General features: G+C 39.7%; 1 protein-coding gene across 1 annotated transcript in view; it reads right to left on the bottom strand.

Annotated features, from left to right (window-relative positions):
* dnah9 (dynein, axonemal, heavy chain 9) overlaps positions 1-17,555 on the bottom strand; it is a 124,391-nt gene extending 106,836 nt beyond the window's left edge. Inside the window, exons 1-12 of the mRNA XM_061223225.1 lie at positions 17,205-17,555; positions 13,360-13,556; positions 12,911-13,069; positions 12,595-12,725; positions 10,777-10,988; positions 9,985-10,218; positions 8,132-8,299; positions 7,870-7,986; positions 7,523-7,673; positions 2,698-2,812; positions 2,524-2,592; positions 712-838 (exon numbers count right to left, since the gene is read on the bottom strand). Coding sequence (XP_061079209.1) covers positions 712-838; positions 2,524-2,592; positions 2,698-2,812; positions 7,523-7,673; positions 7,870-7,986; positions 8,132-8,299; positions 9,985-10,218; positions 10,777-10,988; positions 12,595-12,725; positions 12,911-13,069; positions 13,360-13,556; positions 17,205-17,555 — 2,031 coding nt within the window. The remainder of the gene's footprint in view (positions 1-711; positions 839-2,523; positions 2,593-2,697; positions 2,813-7,522; positions 7,674-7,869; positions 7,987-8,131; positions 8,300-9,984; positions 10,219-10,776; positions 10,989-12,594; positions 12,726-12,910; positions 13,070-13,359; positions 13,557-17,204) is intronic.
* Between the last annotated feature and the right edge of the window lie 527 nt (positions 17,556-18,082).

Below are 18,082 nucleotides of genomic sequence, written 5' to 3'. Positions count from 1 at the left end.
GATCTACCACACCGAGTTTGAAAGTCTGATCCGAGTTTGGTGTGCTAGGCAGCTGTGCTGACATGCACTGCAAGGCTCTTGTTTACATTGCAAAAGGAATAGATTCTAAATAAGAGAGAATAAGTGAATGTGCCAAATCACTAGTTTTAAGAGATTTAAGAACAAATCTGTTTGTACAAGTGGTTCTTGCATGAAGCCCATTTATTATTACAAGGTTCTTAAAATAAATATTGCAGATATAATATAAATACGAACATCATCAAAAAACATCAAAAACTCAGTAGTGGCTACATTGGTCCATTCATTTATCCATTTTTACACCAGGTCAGGGTCCTGTGGTGCTGGAGTCTATCCCAGGATGCACTGGGCAAGACACAAGAATACACTTTGGACAGGTCTCCAATCCATCGCAGGGCCCACACACCATTCACTCTCAAGTCTCAATTAGCCTAGTGCATATCTTTGGACATTGGGATTTAAACTCTGTACCTTTTTGCACCACCATGCTGCTCAGACTAAACTGGTATTCCAAAAAAAATTCAAGACTTTTTTGGAATGCCAATTTTTTGTGGGTTAAAGGGATGAATAAATTATTTAGCTTTTTCAGGATGCTGTACCTTTTGCTTCTGATATAAATTTGATCTTAATTGAAAGGTATAGGAAAAGTATTAATTCAAAGGAGGATATCAATATAATTGCTGTTTCTCCTACCTGGGGGTTGAAATTGACAGTGATGAGCCTGGTTGAAGGGTCTCTAGAGATGAGGGGTTGATTGAGGTTGTACTGAGACTTCTCTCCCACTGTTTCTGTCCAGCTGTCATATAATTTCTGTGAGTATCTAAAATAAAAAATAAAAACATTTTTTTAAATTAAAATATCTCCAGTTTTCTATTTTTTCAATTCTAATGGTGCCATATTGTATATTGTTGAATTTAGAGTCAGAGACTGCGCAGTAGGGAAGCTGAGCGCATGAGATTAGGACAATACATGCCAATACATGGCATAAATCAGCAGACATGTAGGAAAAAATATATTGACTTTTTATTTTGACTGCAATTGTACCATTGACTTTACATTGAAAACAAGTCTGAATGGTCTATACTAGACCCTGTGGCACTAGCGAGCACCATCTCTCAGCATGACCAGGAAATGAGATTGAAAAAAGAAGCCTGGTTTTGGCCACTTGTTTGGGAGGGGTTTCAAGTTCTTTTTTTCAAGCATGGTCATTTATTTATTTATATCCCAAATGGTTTATATAAATTTCTAGACTCTGAGGGGTCATTAAAAATCTGAGATGGGGTATCAATATAAACTTGACATGGAATGAGCCCTGACCAAAACCGGAAAAGGAATTATTGCCACTAGCACTTCACATTATCTAAATGAAACCTTACAGCTTGACCTTTTTTTATTCATACAAACTGCAAATACAAACTACAGCCACCCTACCAGCTATGAAATAGTTTGATGGTTTGCAGTACCCTCCTGGAGAAGAGCACAGGGAATAAAGGAAGGGATTTATCACAGTGGAGAGCCCAATTTCACTAGAATGACAGCCTTCTTAGGAACGAGCATTCTAAGCAACCCTGCAGCAGCCGTTCACAGACATTAAAGAAACAGATACACTCAGCCCCATTCAATCTAATCAAGGACACTGAAGAGACAATATGTCAGGTCTCTGAACTACCATATCAATCTGTAAATAACCTGATTACAACAAGTCATATAAAGGGACCAGTATTGGATTTTGCTCCATCTGGGCTTAAGCTTTATTTCTCCACAGCAGCAGAACAGGGGCTACGGCAATCAGTTGGCTCTGTAATGGCAATAAATCATACGCCTCTTTGTTGAAAGGTAATGACTGTAGTTGCTCCTAATTGCCCTGACTAGAGTGTTTTTACTAGATCGGCAAATGCTCACTTCTAACAAGGGGCCTAATTTTTGCACATTTATGAGCCTCCTCATTACTTCCCGTTTCCATTTATTTATATATTTATACACATCTAGAAGAAGGGGGAAAAAAAAATCATACACTTTGAGATTGCCCACATGCACCACAAACACACCAATACAGACAAAGTCACTGCTCCAAAAGCAATTTTCACACAATAGGATACTTTGTCTTCCAACTTTATATATTAGATATGTTTTCCAGGGTCATTCTTCAAAGGCCATTCACTGAGAGGTGGAGGAAGGACAGAGACTGTGGAAAGTATAAAGCTACAAGAACCCAATTTTAATGAGTGAATGAATCACTAATGTGTCCGGCCACAGCAAGCCTCAGGTATGAGTGCTTTCTACACTGCAGTTTTTAAACTCTTTTAAATTCATGAAATCATTTTGTCATGATTTTAATCCTTTCAGTCCCAAGCCCAATATGAAGAGGCTCCACTCAAATTCAAACCCAAGTTTTGGCTTTGGTTGAGCACTCTTGGGACTTTTGGAACTGAAATGGTGAAATATTATGGGGTCCACAAAATAAAACCATGTTTCTAATATGATGCCTCGTGTGAAATCACTAACCTTTCCAGTATATCCATCATTTCTTCAAATTTCTTGATCATTCTCTTCCCATCAGCAGACTCCATACAACTAATTCCAAAAAAGGTAAAACCACCACAGCTTAAAATGTGAAAAACCAGTCTATAATGTGAGTTTAAGAAAATAAACGCCCCCAAAAGAAAAAATAAAACTCACGGATGAGTGATATTCCGGAAGTTTCCAAACGGTTTTTGAATTCGCTCCTGCATTTGCTGTGCCCACCTCAATCCCCCGGCGACAGCAGGCATATTCTTATTGACAGGAGTGTAACCTGGGGGGAAGATGCATACATAGCTATTAGAATGCAGGAACATTTCTTTAACTTGAACAACGTTGTAAACGATTTGATATTTCTGTTTCGTATTGGTTTCTATAATTGAGATTTAAAAACAAGATTTGACCTTAATCCTAAAGCAGAACAGTGGAAATACCAATGAATCCTTTATCCACTACAAATAATCCCTTACTATAATACTGTATGGTGTGCTATATAATGTATGGGCGAAAGACATTGTTTTCTTGTTTTGCCTTAATTTTAGATATGTAATCAAATAATGCACATGTGCTCAAAGCTTTTAATAAAGGGTATTTTTATATTTGTATGCAGAGATGACAGCACATTTAGTACATAGTCCCCCCCATTTCAGGGCACCATAACATTTGGGACATATTAATGTTTTGTAAATAAAGGTGGTATTTTATAGTAATTTGTCCCATATCCTGTGCATACAATGACTCTGTGACTCATAGGCATCACCAGATGCTGAGTATATTGTCTAGTGATGCCCTCCCAGGCGTGTACTTCAGCTCCTTTTTGTTTCAGGGCCAGTTGTCTTAGGTTTTCTCTTCAGCAGATAGATTGATAGTTGCATTTATATAGTGCTTCTCTCATACTCAAAGAGCTTTCCAGTGATGAGGGGGAAACTTGCCTCAACCACCACCACTGCCGTGGCAGCACTGGGTGATGCCACGGCAGCCATTTTGAGCCATCAAAATGCTCATCACACATCAGCTGAGGGGGAGAGGGAGATTTTTTTTTTTTTTTCAATTAAATCAGGGGATTATTAAGTTCCAGGTTCAAAGAGCCAGGACACCAAGGAACCCCCACTCCTTGTGAATAGTGTATTCATCTGACTACAGTGAGTAAGGGCCTTGGTTTAATGTCTCCAAAATACAGTGCATCCGGAAAGTATTCACAGCGCTTCACTTTTTCCACATTTTGTTATGTTACAGCCTTATTCCAAAATTGATTAAATTCATTTTTTTCCTCAACATTCTAGCCATAATGACAACATGAAAGAAGTGCTTTTGAAATTTTTGCAAATTTATTCAAAATAAAAAACTAAGGAATCACATGCACATTAGTATTCACAGCCTTTACCATGAAGCTCAACATTGAGCTCAGGTACATCCTGTTTCCACTGATCAACCTTGAGATGTTTCTACAGCTTAATTGGAGTCCACCTGTGGTAAATTCAGTTGATTGGACATGATTTGGAAAGGCACACACCTGTCTATATAAGGTCCCACAGTTGACGGTGCATGTCGGAGCACAAACCAAGCATGAAGTCAATGGAATTGTCTGTAGACCTCCAAGACAGGATTGTCTCGAGGCACAAATCTGGGGAAGGGTACAGAAAAATTTCTGCTACTTTGAAGGTCCCAATGAGCACAGTGGCCTCCATCATCCGTAAATGGAAGAAGTTTGGAACCACCAGGACTCTTCCTAGAGCTGGCCGCCCGTCTAAGCTGAGCAATCGGGGGAGAAGGGCCTTAGTCAGGGAGGTGACCAAGAACCCGATGGTCACTCTGTCAGAGCTCCAGCGTTCCTCTGTGGAGAGAGGAGAACCTTCCAGAAGGACAACCATCTCTGCAGCAATCCACCAATCAGGCCTGTATGGTAGAGTGGCCAGACGGAAGCCATTCCTGAGTAAAAGGCACATGGCAGCCCACCTGGAGTTTGCCAAAAGGCACCTGAAGGACTCTCAGACCATGAGAAACAAAATTCTCTGGTCTGATGAGACAAAGATTGAACTCTTTGGCGTGAATGCCAGGCGTCATGTTTGGAGGAAACCAGGCACCGCTCATCACCTGGCCAATACCATCCCTACAGTGAAGCATGGTGGTGGCAGCACCATGCTGTGGGGATGTTTTTCAGCGGCAGGAACTGGGAGACTAGTCAGGATTGAGGGAAAGATGAATGCAGCAATGTACAGAGACATCCTGGATGAAAACCTGCTCTAGAGCGCTCTTGACCTCAGACTGGGGCGACGGTTCATCTTTCAGCAGGACAACGATCCTAAGCACACATCAAGATATCAAAGGAGTGGCTTCAGGACAACTCTGTGAATGTCCTTGAGTGGCCCAGCCAGAGCCCAGACTTGAATCCGATTGAACATCTCTGGAGAGATCTGAAAATGGCTGTGCACCGACGCTCCCCATCCAACCTGATGGAGCTTGAGAGGTGCTGCAAAGAGGAATGGGCGAAACTGCCCAAAGATAGGTGTGCCAAGCCTGTGGCATCATATTCAAAAAGACTTGAGGCTGTAATTGCTGCCAAAGGTGCATCAACAAAGTATTGAGCAAAGGCTGTGAATACTTATGTACATGTGATTTCTTAGTTTTTTATTTTTAATAAATTTGCAAAAACTTCTTTCACGTTGTCATTATGGGGTGTTGTGTGTAGAATTTAGAGGAAAAAAATTAATTTATTCCATTTTGGAATAAGGCTTTAACATAACAAAATGTGGGAAAAGTGAAGCGCTGTGAATACTTTCCAGATGCACTGTATGTCTCCTATAGCACAGTCTCCCCATCATTGCACTGAGGCATTGGGATTTATTAGACCAGAGGGAAGATCGCCACCTACTGGCCCACCAACACAACTTCCAGCAGCAACTTAGTTTTCCCAGAATGTCTCCTATCCAAGTACTAACCAAGCCCACATCTGCTTAGCTTCAGCCATTCAGCAGCAGGAAGGTGCATGGTGGTATGGCTGCTAGCCTTGCTGCAGATTAAACGCAACTTCAATTTGGATTTAGATCTGGTGAATGACTTGACCGGTCAAAACTGTCCAGTTTTTGGCTTAAGTAGTATGTTCATGATCATTTGGATAAAGTGCCATCCAGAGGCACTTGCTTGAAAGTGAGTAGAAGTACATTATGGTGCCTCTATACAAATCAGAATAAATAGCTGCTGCTATCAGGAGAATTATGCAGGCTCTTTTAGATACTTCTTAGTAAGCTGTAACCTGGCCGTCCTGTTTTTCCATCAAATGACTTGTTTGCATCTTGCACTACAGCTTCTGTAGTTCTGTTTGCAAAGTCTTCTGTGGACAGTAATCGCTGACACATCCACACTTGCCTCCTGAAGAGTTTTTCTGATTTGTTGGTCAGGTATTTAGGTTTTTTTATTCATTGTAGTGAGAATTCTTCTGTCATCAACAGTAGAAGTGTTCAGTAGCCTACCAGGCCCTTTGCAATTACTGAGTTGACCAGTGCTCTCTTTCTTCTTAATGATGTTCCAAGCAGTTGATTTTGGCAAGCCAAAGGTTTAGCCTATGTCTCTAATTGTTTTTTTCTCATTTCTCAGCCTCATAATGGCTTTCCTGACTTTCACTGGTACCACTCTGGCCCTCACGTTGGCAATCAAAAGTATAGAATCAAGACCAAATACTGAAAGCTCTCTTACACCTGCACTAAAGAAGCAATTAAACACACCTGACTAATTAGAAGAAAAATGTGACTTTGTCCCAAACATTATGGAGCAAAAATATGTACTCACTGAGCACTTTATTAGGAACACCTACTTAGTCATGTGATTATCTAATCAGCCAATCGTGTGGCAGCAGTGCAATGCATAAAATCATGCAGATACAGGTCAGGAGCTTCAGTTAATGTTCACAGATGGGCTGGTTTCAGTATTTCTGTAACAGCTGATCTTGTGGGATTTTCAAACACAACTGTCTCCAGAAGAGAATGGCCAGAATGGTTTGTGCTGACAGAAAGGCTACAGTAACAGACAATCACTCTGTACAATTGTGGTGGAGCAGAAAAGCATCTCAGAATGCACAACATGTCGAACCTTGAGGTGGATAGGCTACAACAACAAAACTGGACCCAACCTGCCCTGTGTCAACAGTGGTGTAATGGTATGGGGAATGTTTTCTTGGCAAACTTTGGGGCTGTTAATGCCAATCAATCATCGTTTGAATACCACTGCCTATTTGAGTATTGTTGCTGCCCATGTGTATCCCTTCATGTCCACACTGTACACATCTTCTAATGATAATGCAACAAGTCACAAAGCAAAAGTAATCTCAAACTCTTCAGTGGCCTTTTCAGTCACCGAATCTGAATCCAATAGAACACCTTTGGGATGTGGTAGAACAGGAGATTTGCAGCATGAATGTGCAGGTGACAAATCTGCAGAAATTGCGTGATACAATCATGTCAACATGGAACAGAAGAATGCTTTCAACAGCTTGTGGAATCCATGCCAAGAAGAATTGAGGCTGTTTTGAGAGAAAAGGGAGGCTCTTCCCAGTATTCCTAATAAAGTGCTCAGTGAGTGTATATACTGTCCCCTGAGGTGTTTTACAGTTTATTACTTATAACCTCATAACATTTTGGAAATTAAATGTTTTATCAAAGAATGCCCTTGTTTGAGAAACATAATTCTCAATAACAAAAATGAGTCATCCTCAATGGCAGTAAATCTGGTATTAATGTAGTAAGCCAAACCAAATGTAGTCACTGTAGTAAACCAAACATCACAAATTAAAGTGAATCATAGGCATGTAAATTAATATAGATAAAAATGGTGGCATGGTAATCATGAACAGTCAGTTTCCTGACATTCAGGACGCTTAGCTCTGTAGAAATGTTAACAATACTAAATGTTATGGTATGTTTCCATCCTTATGTAGTATGAAACACGTAGTATGTAACAGGCATAGTGTGGAATATTGGAATTTTCTCACCTAGCTCTTCTTCTCTTTGCACATGTCTGTTGTACAGCAGTTTGCAGCAGTCCAGGTCCCTGTCAAACATGCTGACGAGGAGAGGATATCGGTCCTCAGCATCAGCAGCAATCAGGGGACGAGCGAGAAGGCTTCCAAACATGTCCAGCAGCTGCCAGGAATACAAAGGGCATGGAATTGCTGTTATCACGTTGGCATTGGTTTACCATTCACTTAGAGATAACGACTTAAGGAAGAGATACCAGAATTGAAAAACTCTGCATGTTTGTGTGCTTGTGTACATGTATGTATGCACATAATTATACATGTATGTATCCTGTTGTCATTATAAGTGGTCTGGCACTCACTTTGAATGCATGCTCTAACCCTGAAGCATCGTCAAAAGCCTGGCAAAAGATTGCACCCAGACGCCGATCCATGTCTTCCACTTTGCACTTAAACTCACAGACATCAGTCTTGAATTCCTAGCAGGGCCACAAAAAATATAAACTCAACATCAACAGAGCAGCAATGTGAAAAAATGCATCTACATTTTAAGTTATTTGTCTCTAATATGAAATATGCCGCACAAAACATACAACAAAAATGATCTCATGGTGCACTACATACCTCGTTAGTGGTGTCCAGGCTGTCGTAGGACTTCTCTGTAAAAACTTTGAAAGTTTCCAGAAACTCCTCATACATGCACAGCACCTGCTGACTAAGCATCTTTCCACGAATTCCTCCAAACTCAATTTTCTCCAGCTTCATCATATCCAGTGCTGTCAGAAGCAGATTCTACAGTGGGGCAGATAGAGAAGAGACACGGAGGGTCTGTAACTATGAGAAATTATTTGTGTTTATCTTTTCTGAATAAATCTGTTCTATACCTATTGTAACTGGTCAAGCCAGCTGACAGCATGTCTGTGGTTGGACAACTCAAAAGATGCCACAGACAATCATGTTTTGTGCATTACATTTGTTTTACAAGTAAAAACAATTCCATCAGATTTGAAAATGGGCTTGTCCTTTCTCAGAGCGTATACCTTGCTGCTATAAATTACCTTTCAGTTGCAGCCAGCATCAAGAAATATCTGTTGGACTTTGAATTTGGTTTCAACAATGTGTCTGCATTCATTTTGGATAATGCAAGGCACGTGTTGAAAGCATATGAGGAAACCCTCAAAGGATTGCCAATTGCAGCCCAATTAACCTCTGCTGCCCACACTGTGGCACCAGTGAGTTGCATTTTCAAGTTTGCAAACTCACAGGAGTTGTTGACAAGGTTTTTAAGCATTGTCCAAGTAGGAAGTTGCACTATGTAGCACTTCTGAAGAACAGAGCATGGTCTTCCAATAAAACTGAGGCACACAAAACAAGATTGGGCACTTGGTATTCTGCCGTGCTGTACCACTCCCAATAGCTCCATTTCTTTTCCAGATTTGTGGATCTGGAGACGGGTATCTCTCCAAATATTGCTGTGCTGGCACAGCTCAGGGAATTGTAGCATGGCAAGAGTTTAGGGGCACAATTCATGTTAATTACAGAACAGAGAAACAGCTTCACAGAAATGATCTGCTGGTTTGAGTGAAGACATCAGAACACATGAAACATGCTATATGATTAAACGACTGAAAAATGATTACCAAACACTGGCACAGCAGGCACTGTGCTGGGACAGCAAGCCAAAACTATCAGAGAAGCTGGCAACATATTACAACCCAAAAGCACTCTGAACAGTCTTTCAATCACAGCACAAATTAATTCAGGCCATTAAGGTTTTTTGACCACCACAAGTATGCAGATTTGCCTTGACTCCCTCTGGACTAGGTTCCAGGATTTTACAAGAACTGTTCTGGAATCATATACAGATTATTTGCAATTGCAAATACTGCAATGGCACTGGGGGAATTCTGAGACAAAAGCATCTTCAGCAGAAAGCAAGACAATACGTATCTGTTCCAACCAACTTAGTGCAGAAAGATGTCTCTCTTCATATGAGCAGTTTACACAAAGAATTGTAAATGACAGATACTGTTTGAATAGCCTTTTTTATGCAGTTGGTATTACTGCACTTTTGTGTGCAAGCTACCTTCCACTGATTGAAAAAACAACAACCCTATGGAAACAGATGTGCATGGCAGTAGCATAATAACTACACTGAACACAGCATGCAACAGTGGGGGAACACTGTAGTCAATCATGCTTAAGTAGCAACTGAGTTGTCAACATGGATAACTGGGGAGCTGTAATGTGATAATTCTCTAACACGTGTGATCAGAAAAGCCTCTACTGACCTCATGCTGAGGGATGCCTGAAATGCAGATGAGAAAGCTGACTCTAAAAACGATGACCTAGATATTTATAACTGCAGTTCCTCAATCTAATGTACATTCACAATTTGCTGCATTGTATAATTTCAATTCACAGAAAAAAACAGAATGAAAGGCCTAATCATTCTCTGGTTATATTCGCCGGCTTGCCTCAATGCTCTGCACTCTTTCAGTGAAGCAGTCCATTCCAGCGAACACCATGGTGGAGGAGAAGTCCCATGTCCTCGGCTCCTGCCCGTTCTTCTGGTATTGACTGAGATTTCCCTTCACCTCGTCGTAGGTGTGCCTGAAGTGATTCAGAACCTCCAGGGTTGCCTGGACCTTTGCCAGGCTCTCCTCAATTTCCCCTTTAAGGATATCTTCTGGGTTCAGATATGCTCGGGCCTAACAAATTAGAGTATTGTTATCTGTGCATTGTTATAAAGTGTGGGTGCTGCAGTTCAAAATGAAAGGAAAGTTAAGAGACTAAAATATCAGATAAATCACAATTAAAATAAAGATGCTTTAATCCAAAGGGGCTCTACTGCACGGTGCCAAATCTAATTTATTTTATAAAGTTTGAATGCAATATGTGCAATACAAGCATTTCCACCCATAATAAAAGGAAGTTAATAAATACAGAGGGTTAAGAGTTAATATGACAAACTGGGTTACTGGATGATTTTTTAGATATTCAGGAGCTAATTATTCTATGAAGGAAAAACCATTCCTCATTCTGCATACATTTTAAAAAGTATGCGGTATTAAGATGCAAAGTGAATAAGGGAGGTCTTCAATTAATAACCATGAAACAAGGTCTCTGTCCTTTCAAACTCTATAAACAGAGGAGCGCTTCACCTCTGAATATAACTAACATCTACTTAAAAGTTAGGACTGTGGGATGAATTATTTACTGAGTGGAAGTTTAGTTTGAAAATAGAGTACAGTGCATATGCAAATTACCTGCTGTATGAGGAGGTTGCAAATCTCCTGTAGCAGTACAATGATTCTGGCAGGGGTGTTATAGTATTTGGAGTTTGCCCAGGTCAGACACACACTATGCATTAAGGGACCAATCTGACTCTTGACTTCGTTAAACTCCACAGTTTCCAGGTTTTCAAAGAGTCGTTGGAGGGGCTTTAGGTAGATGTTGATGTCTTTGGCCTCTTCCAGTGCTGAACAGAAATGATATGTGGCCAACACAGCTTAGACTAAAACACTGTCCAATCAGAGCTTTTAATTCAGAGCTACATTTTGTCACCTCAGAGCTTGAAATCATGGCACTTAGGAGTTAATATTTATAATAAACAACAAACCACATGTTACCAAAGTTGATAGTGGCTAACAGTTTCAGAATATTAAATTCAATTATATGTAGTATGCTCCATGCTTGATTTGGCTGGGTGTACTCCACAATTTTAGACTTAATCACAATGCAATGTGCTTAAAGTGCAGATTCTTAGCTTTTATTAAAGGGTATGTTTATACACTTGGGTTTCACCATGCGGAAATGACAGCACTTTTTATACATCGTCCCTCAGACCAGGTGTTGAATATATTCTCTGTCTCTGCCAGCCTTGTACTGCAGCAATTTTCAGCTCCTGCTTGTTCAAGAGACGGTGGCCTTTAGTTTCCTCTTCAGCATATGAAACGCAAATTCAATTTGGCTTCAGATCAGGTGAATGTGACTTTTCCAAGTTTTTGGCTTTACTAGTATGTTTGGGGTCGGGTTTGAGATGAAGTGCCATCCAGTGAGTTTGGAGGCACTTACTTGAACGTGAGCAGATAACTAGTGAATCTTGGTCTCACCTGTGGAACAGACCTTTTCCAGTACTCTGCAGGCTCTTTTAGGACTGTAACCTGGCCATCCTGTTTTTGCATCAAACTACTGGTTTGTATCTGTTGTTCTGTTTGTGAAGTCTTCTGTGAACAGTAGTCACTAACACATCCACACCTGCCTATTTCTGATCTGTTGGACAGGTGTTTTGGTTTTTATTTCTTCATTATGGTGAGAATTATTCTGTCATCAGCTGTTGAAGTCTTCAGTAGCCAACCTGGCCCTTCGTAATTACTGAGCTCTTCAAAATGATGTTCCAAACAGTTCCATTCCAAAACCATTTTGGTAAGCCAAAGGATTGGCCTATGTCTCTGAGAGCTTTTTTTCTTTCTCAGCCTCATAATGGCTTCTTTGACTTTCATTGGCACCACTCTGGTGGCGGCACAACTTCCTCATGTTGACCAACACAAATTCGACTCCAAAGGCAATCAAAAGCCTAGAAACAAGACTAGATACTGAATGATCTTTTACGCCTGCACTAAAGGAGCAATTAAACACACCGGACTAATCAGAAACACCTGTGAAGTCATTTGTCCCAAACGTAATGGTGGCATGAAATAGGGGGACCATATTTACTACATGGTGAAACCAAAGTGTATAGAATCACTCTTAAATAAAAGTTAGCAATGCGCACTTTAACCACACGTGAATTGTTTGATTACAAATATAAAATTGTGGAGTGTAAATCAAGAAAAAAAAAGAATTCTCAACATCACAGAGAGCATGGAGCATACTGTACACACGTGTCTTGGACAACCCCTGTCTTTAAGGGTGAATTCCTCCTCACTCATACTGAATCATCACATTCACCTATACGTTCTCGCTCAGAGGGGTCACTTGATGTGTCACATATCTTTTACCAAGACTTTACCAACAAAGTAAAAAAACCTAGACACATTAAACATGCTTGTTTTAACATTACATGCATGCATTGCAACGCATACCTGCCAGGACATCATGGAACATGTTTTGAAATGCAGGGTAATAGCTGCTCTCCATTTTTTCCAAAAGCTCTGACATTTTGCCAACTTTTGTTGAGTTGAACTGCCCGTAAATGCATTCTAAGTCAGCGTACCTGAAATAATTTCAAAAACAAACCACAAAATGCCAGCCTCATAAACATGTGATCTGAAAAATATTTGTCTGGGTTTCTGGTTATGGCAGAAAAATATTAATAAAGCAGGCTGATAACTCAATTGTTACAGATTATATTGAATACGAAATTAATAAAGAATACCCAAGACCACACAACATGCCGACCTGTTTTTCCAAAAGAGCAGTTCCACATGGGGGACTGGGCTCTTTCCTTCCAGCAGTGGCTCAGATGAATCCTTCTTCAGTACCTCACGAATCTGGTGGCTCCACTCAATCACGACAGACTCAATGGAGTGGATGATGCTTTTGTCCACTATGTCTCCACTGAATGATTTAAATTAGATAGGCATTGGCTTGAATCAAATCATAGAATAAAGGAGATGCTGCATCCTGCAAATGTACTCCAACACTGGCTGCATTAAATTAATTGTACATCTTGATATACATATCTTGGCAAATCAGTCACACATTTATTTCATTTCAAACAGTGATCTGTTCTACCCAAGCCTGATCTTGTTGCCAAGGTGAGAAAGACAGAGCACACATTCCCAAGCACATCAACAAAATAAATAAATATTTCAGCAGAATATAAGACAATGGCACTTCTTTGTTACCTCTTGTCCCTCTCCAGAGCTGCTTGCTCCACTCTCTCTGATCCTGCAGGCAGCGGGAGGAGAGTCTTGCCTTTGACTTGTCCAGCCACCACAAACACATTGGTCTTCAGAGAATGGACGTGTTGCTTTATGTCTTGTGACACAACATGCGGCCATTCACAGTGGTTACTGTTATTGGCCAGGACTGGCACCACAACCTAATGTCAATGAGGAACAAATAGAAGGGGATATTATGTCAAGGTTGCTCTTGGCACACCACATAGGAAGATACTGTCACATTTCCAAGGAAATAGTGTTACAATTAGGCATTGCATTTCAGTTATTGTTACATGTCCTAATGAACACTGCAACAGCACAACAGTAACTTTTCATGCCATGCAATGCCATGCAATAGTTTGCCATTTTAACAGGAGACAGCTCATTCTAATTATTGAAATTACTCCAGCTAAAACAAAGCATGATTTCTTTATTTAATTTTTTTCTAAGTATGTGGGCAAAGACATTACCAAGTGCTGGTACTGTATTTCAAATAATTTCAATGTTCTTGTGTTTTCTTGTTTGAAAACAACAGACACATAATAAACAACAAAACAACTTAAGCACAATTACTGTAATGTAGGCTCCACTGGTTCAAGCATTTCAAGGCGTGAAATGAAATAGGCCTCCATTTTCAACAAGTTTCACAACCTTACAAATTCTTTCTGAAACTTTCATCTTTCAATTCCCCCCAAAATATTGTCACAATAGCTGTACTGTAAAACAACTAGTGATTGAAAATGTGGTTTTTCTATGGAATGCAAGATACGCGTTCTGCGATTTCAAGTTTTAAAGCTTGTCCGAATGCTGCAAAGAAAGAAAGAAAACACTTAAACGGCTTCAAAGACAGCACAACTAATGAAACGGTTTCCTTTTGTATTATGGCCTGAAGGGGGATGAGACAAATAGTGTATGTTGTGTTGATATCGTTTGAGTATTACACACAATTGCCACATTTATCATTCTCATTGGGGGAATGGCAATTCCACTACAAGTAGCAGTTTGTCCTTTTGATTCCCATCTCCTTTAGAACAATCCACCAAGGTGATAGGCCAATTGCCTTCTTAAGCACCCTATTGTCCTCAGTGTTAAAAAATTACCCTCTCCTGAGTTTAACAGCAGGCTTTATCAAGAGGGGAGCAGTGAATGTTTGACCCTCAGGGCATGAGGTGCATGCAAACCATGAAGACAACAAGAGGGCTAAGCAAAAGGTCATACTACAAAATGTAATAAAAAAATATTGCCTAAACTGACAAATAGTGCTACACAGATGTAGGTGTGGTTGATTTATTTTTTAATCAGTACTGAATCATCTGGCTCACGCAAGAGCCCCGGAAGAGCTATGTTCATGATAATCTGTTTTTAAATGTATCACAAGGTCTACCATCTGTTTGCAAGCATGCTATGCTATCATACAAAACTACATTACGATCAAGTCCATTTTTGTTTGTATTTGCATTATCATCTACTGTGTCCCAATTGTTGAAATACTTCAGTTGAAAACTGGAATATTCCTGAATTATTGAGTTGGTATGTCATATAATTTATGACTTTATTTGACAGGGACAATGCACATTAATAACACTTCTGAAAAAGGCTAATTTTCACCTGCAGTCCCTGGCCTACACAGAGGAAATCCACACAAACACGAGGAGAATATGCAAACTCCACGCAGAGAGGATCCAGGCTGGACTCCAAAACAGAACCTCCTTCTAGAGAGGCAACAAAGAGATTCTTTGATACTGACAGATTTTTTTTCACCTCACTGCAACTTTGTGTTTTGTACTAAATATAGAAAAAGTATTCTGAAATGTGTCAGCACTTCATCAATGACTAGGTCTAAAAAAACCTGCAATATCGTTTTTAGTTGACATCATTCCATGGATACACATTCCAATTTGTTTCTAAAAATGATCAGTTAACACACTAGTAATATTACAACTGAATACACAAACTAAATAAATAGACTTCCACTGAACGGTAGAGCCCCATGAGAATATCTCACTGCATAATTTATATTGCAGTTAATACATATCTTTATTTTTACTTATTTTTTAAGCTGTAGCTTAGACCCTTTGTTTAGGGCCACCAGTTTGTCTGCCCTTATTTTCTGAAATTCAGCTAGGGGTCCAGGGTTGCCAACCCTTTGGACTGACCTGCAGAGGACGATGATATTTGTACAAAATGTACAATATCTGTACATTATACAGTAGTATAATTTCACTGACATTTAACAGACCACAGCTAAATTTATAATGTTGACAAAATGTTGACTACAGAAAGTAGTAAATAAATGTAAGACTTTTACACAATTTGGAAAATAAATGTGATGCATTCTGCTTTAATTTAGTGCATTTATCAAGGGTGCCAATATTCTGGACCTGACACACTGTATACATTTTTTTTATTGATTTGGCTCTTGTGGTCAGATCTTTATCTCAACTGTCCACAATAACCTTTTTCAGAGCTCTGCAGGGTCTTCTAGGTACTTTTTAGCAAACTGTTACCTGGCCATCCTGTTTTGCAGCTTACTAATGGTTTTTGTCTTGCAGTGTAGCCTCTGTATTTGTTTGTGATGTGTTCTGCTGTATTAGTCACAGACTCATTCACACATGCTGTGTTTCTGATCTGTTGGACAGGTGTTTGGAGGTTTATCTTCATTATGGTGAGAATTCTTAATTCGGTCTTCCTTTCTTATCTTTGTGATTACAGAGCTCACCAGTGCTCTTAATCATGTTTAGCCTAAGTATCGGACTGCCCCCCCCCCCCCCCTTATTTCTCAACCTTATAATGACTGTCTTGCCTTTCTTTGTCACAACTCTGGTCCTCATGTTGACAAAGATGATAATAACAATAGCAGACTCCAAAGGGAATCAAATTCCTGAAAAAAATTCTAGATACTTAAAGCTCTCTTATACCTGCACAAAGGATGAAATTGAATGCACCTGTTCGATCAGAATCACCTGCAAAACCATTTGACCCAAACATGGTTCCCGCAAAATGAGGGAATGTGCATTAAAAGTGCTGTCATTTTCTACAAAGTGAATCCAAAATTGCACATCTAAAATTGTGGAGAACAAAGCCAAATGAAGAACAAAATATGTCTTTGTCCCAAACATTATGGGGCATACTGTATATTGTATATAAAACATAGTCGATTTATGCAAAAACATTTACTGTGTATTTTCCTTAGAAACTGTCAAGCCTTGCTGAAAAGACTAACTTTACTCAATTAACAAACGTTGCAGTGAACTTCCAGTTGCCAAGTGAAGAAACAATCAGCTCAGAGTTTGCATAGCTACACACAACTTAATCTGGTAACGTTGTAACCATGACATCATCCAAACAAGCTAAACGCATTATCCACTGTATTGATAGGGATTCCATTGTGTCTCTTTGTCTACAGTGTCTGAATGCACCATTCCTATTGATAAAGCATGAAATGAACAAGGATTTATTTGTGAACTACTGAATCAGTATCCTACGAAACACAACCGAGATGCATGTTATGGATGCATTGCATTACAAACGACCTCAAGTTGACACGCAACGCAATATCAGCTCAATACTTAATTAAGCAACTGGTAGTTCTTCTGGCCAAATCCTGTGCCATTCAATTTTGATAAGCTATTTACATTTGAATTGTAGCGACTTTGGTCTTCATTGCAGTCGTTACACGCTATACTTTACTTTGGAAATAAGTTCAATTGTATTTTTCTTTATGCAAAACAAATTGACAATGTTCAAAACTGTAGTTTAGACCTTCCCCCTGTTAGCATAAAGTGTTGATGGGAACAGTTTAGCCTTACCTCTTCCACAAGCGCTGAAAACTGATCCAATGGGGAATATGATAAGTCTCCATAACACAAATTACTTTTAATCGAATCTGGAGTGAGCGCATCTTTGCCACGTTTCACGAAATAGACGGCTTTGTTTTTAGAGCTTTCTGGAAACCCGAATGAAGGTAGCAATTGCCCTGCTGCATTTAACGACACAACAAGCGCAGTTTGGTCAGAGCGATCGAAAAAGTCCTGTATGATTTGTCTGTATTCATCATTTGTCACACATTTCAGCCACCGGTCAGGTTTCAGTTTCATAGTTGTTAAAACATATTCTTCAAGAAACTTGTATCTCTTGTCTGTAGCAGGTGTGTCTCCCATTTTCACTTGTCCGCCAGTCCTGAGTAGGCTAGCCCATAGATTTCACTACTCTGACCGCTCGGCCGCAGCAAAGGTTCTTGCATGTAGTGATTCCCTCTTTGCTTCCATAGTAACAGACCTGTTTGCATTGACCTACGGTTGCTTGAGGGACAAATGACTCTTTCAAATTTCCTGCCTGTGTTTCCTGTGTTGCCAGCTTTGGAGTAAATTCCCCGTGTTCAATGGATGTTCCCATGTGGAATAAATGAAGGAACTTTTAAAGGAACGTTCAGAAGTCTTAATCGATCGAACTCAAAGCCAGTATGCTTCAGTTGTTTCATTGTGTAACTAAAATCACTGCATTACATGAGTGGCTGCGACATTGAAGTAGAATACGAAATAATTCCACTTATTTTGCTATAAGCTATAAGTGTTTTCATTGAATGTGCCTTCCATACTTTTGTATACAATTTGTCTATTTTAGAGAAGTAAGCTATTGTTTCTTATGAAATGCAGCCACTAAACTTGTTGAACTGCCATTTATTCTG

Source organism: Conger conger, chromosome 2 (genome assembly GCF_963514075.1).
Source record: "Conger conger chromosome 2, fConCon1.1, whole genome shotgun sequence".
Lineage (NCBI taxonomy): Eukaryota > Metazoa > Chordata > Actinopteri > Anguilliformes > Congridae > Conger > Conger conger.
This window is presented reverse-complemented; position numbering and strand designations above follow the sequence as displayed.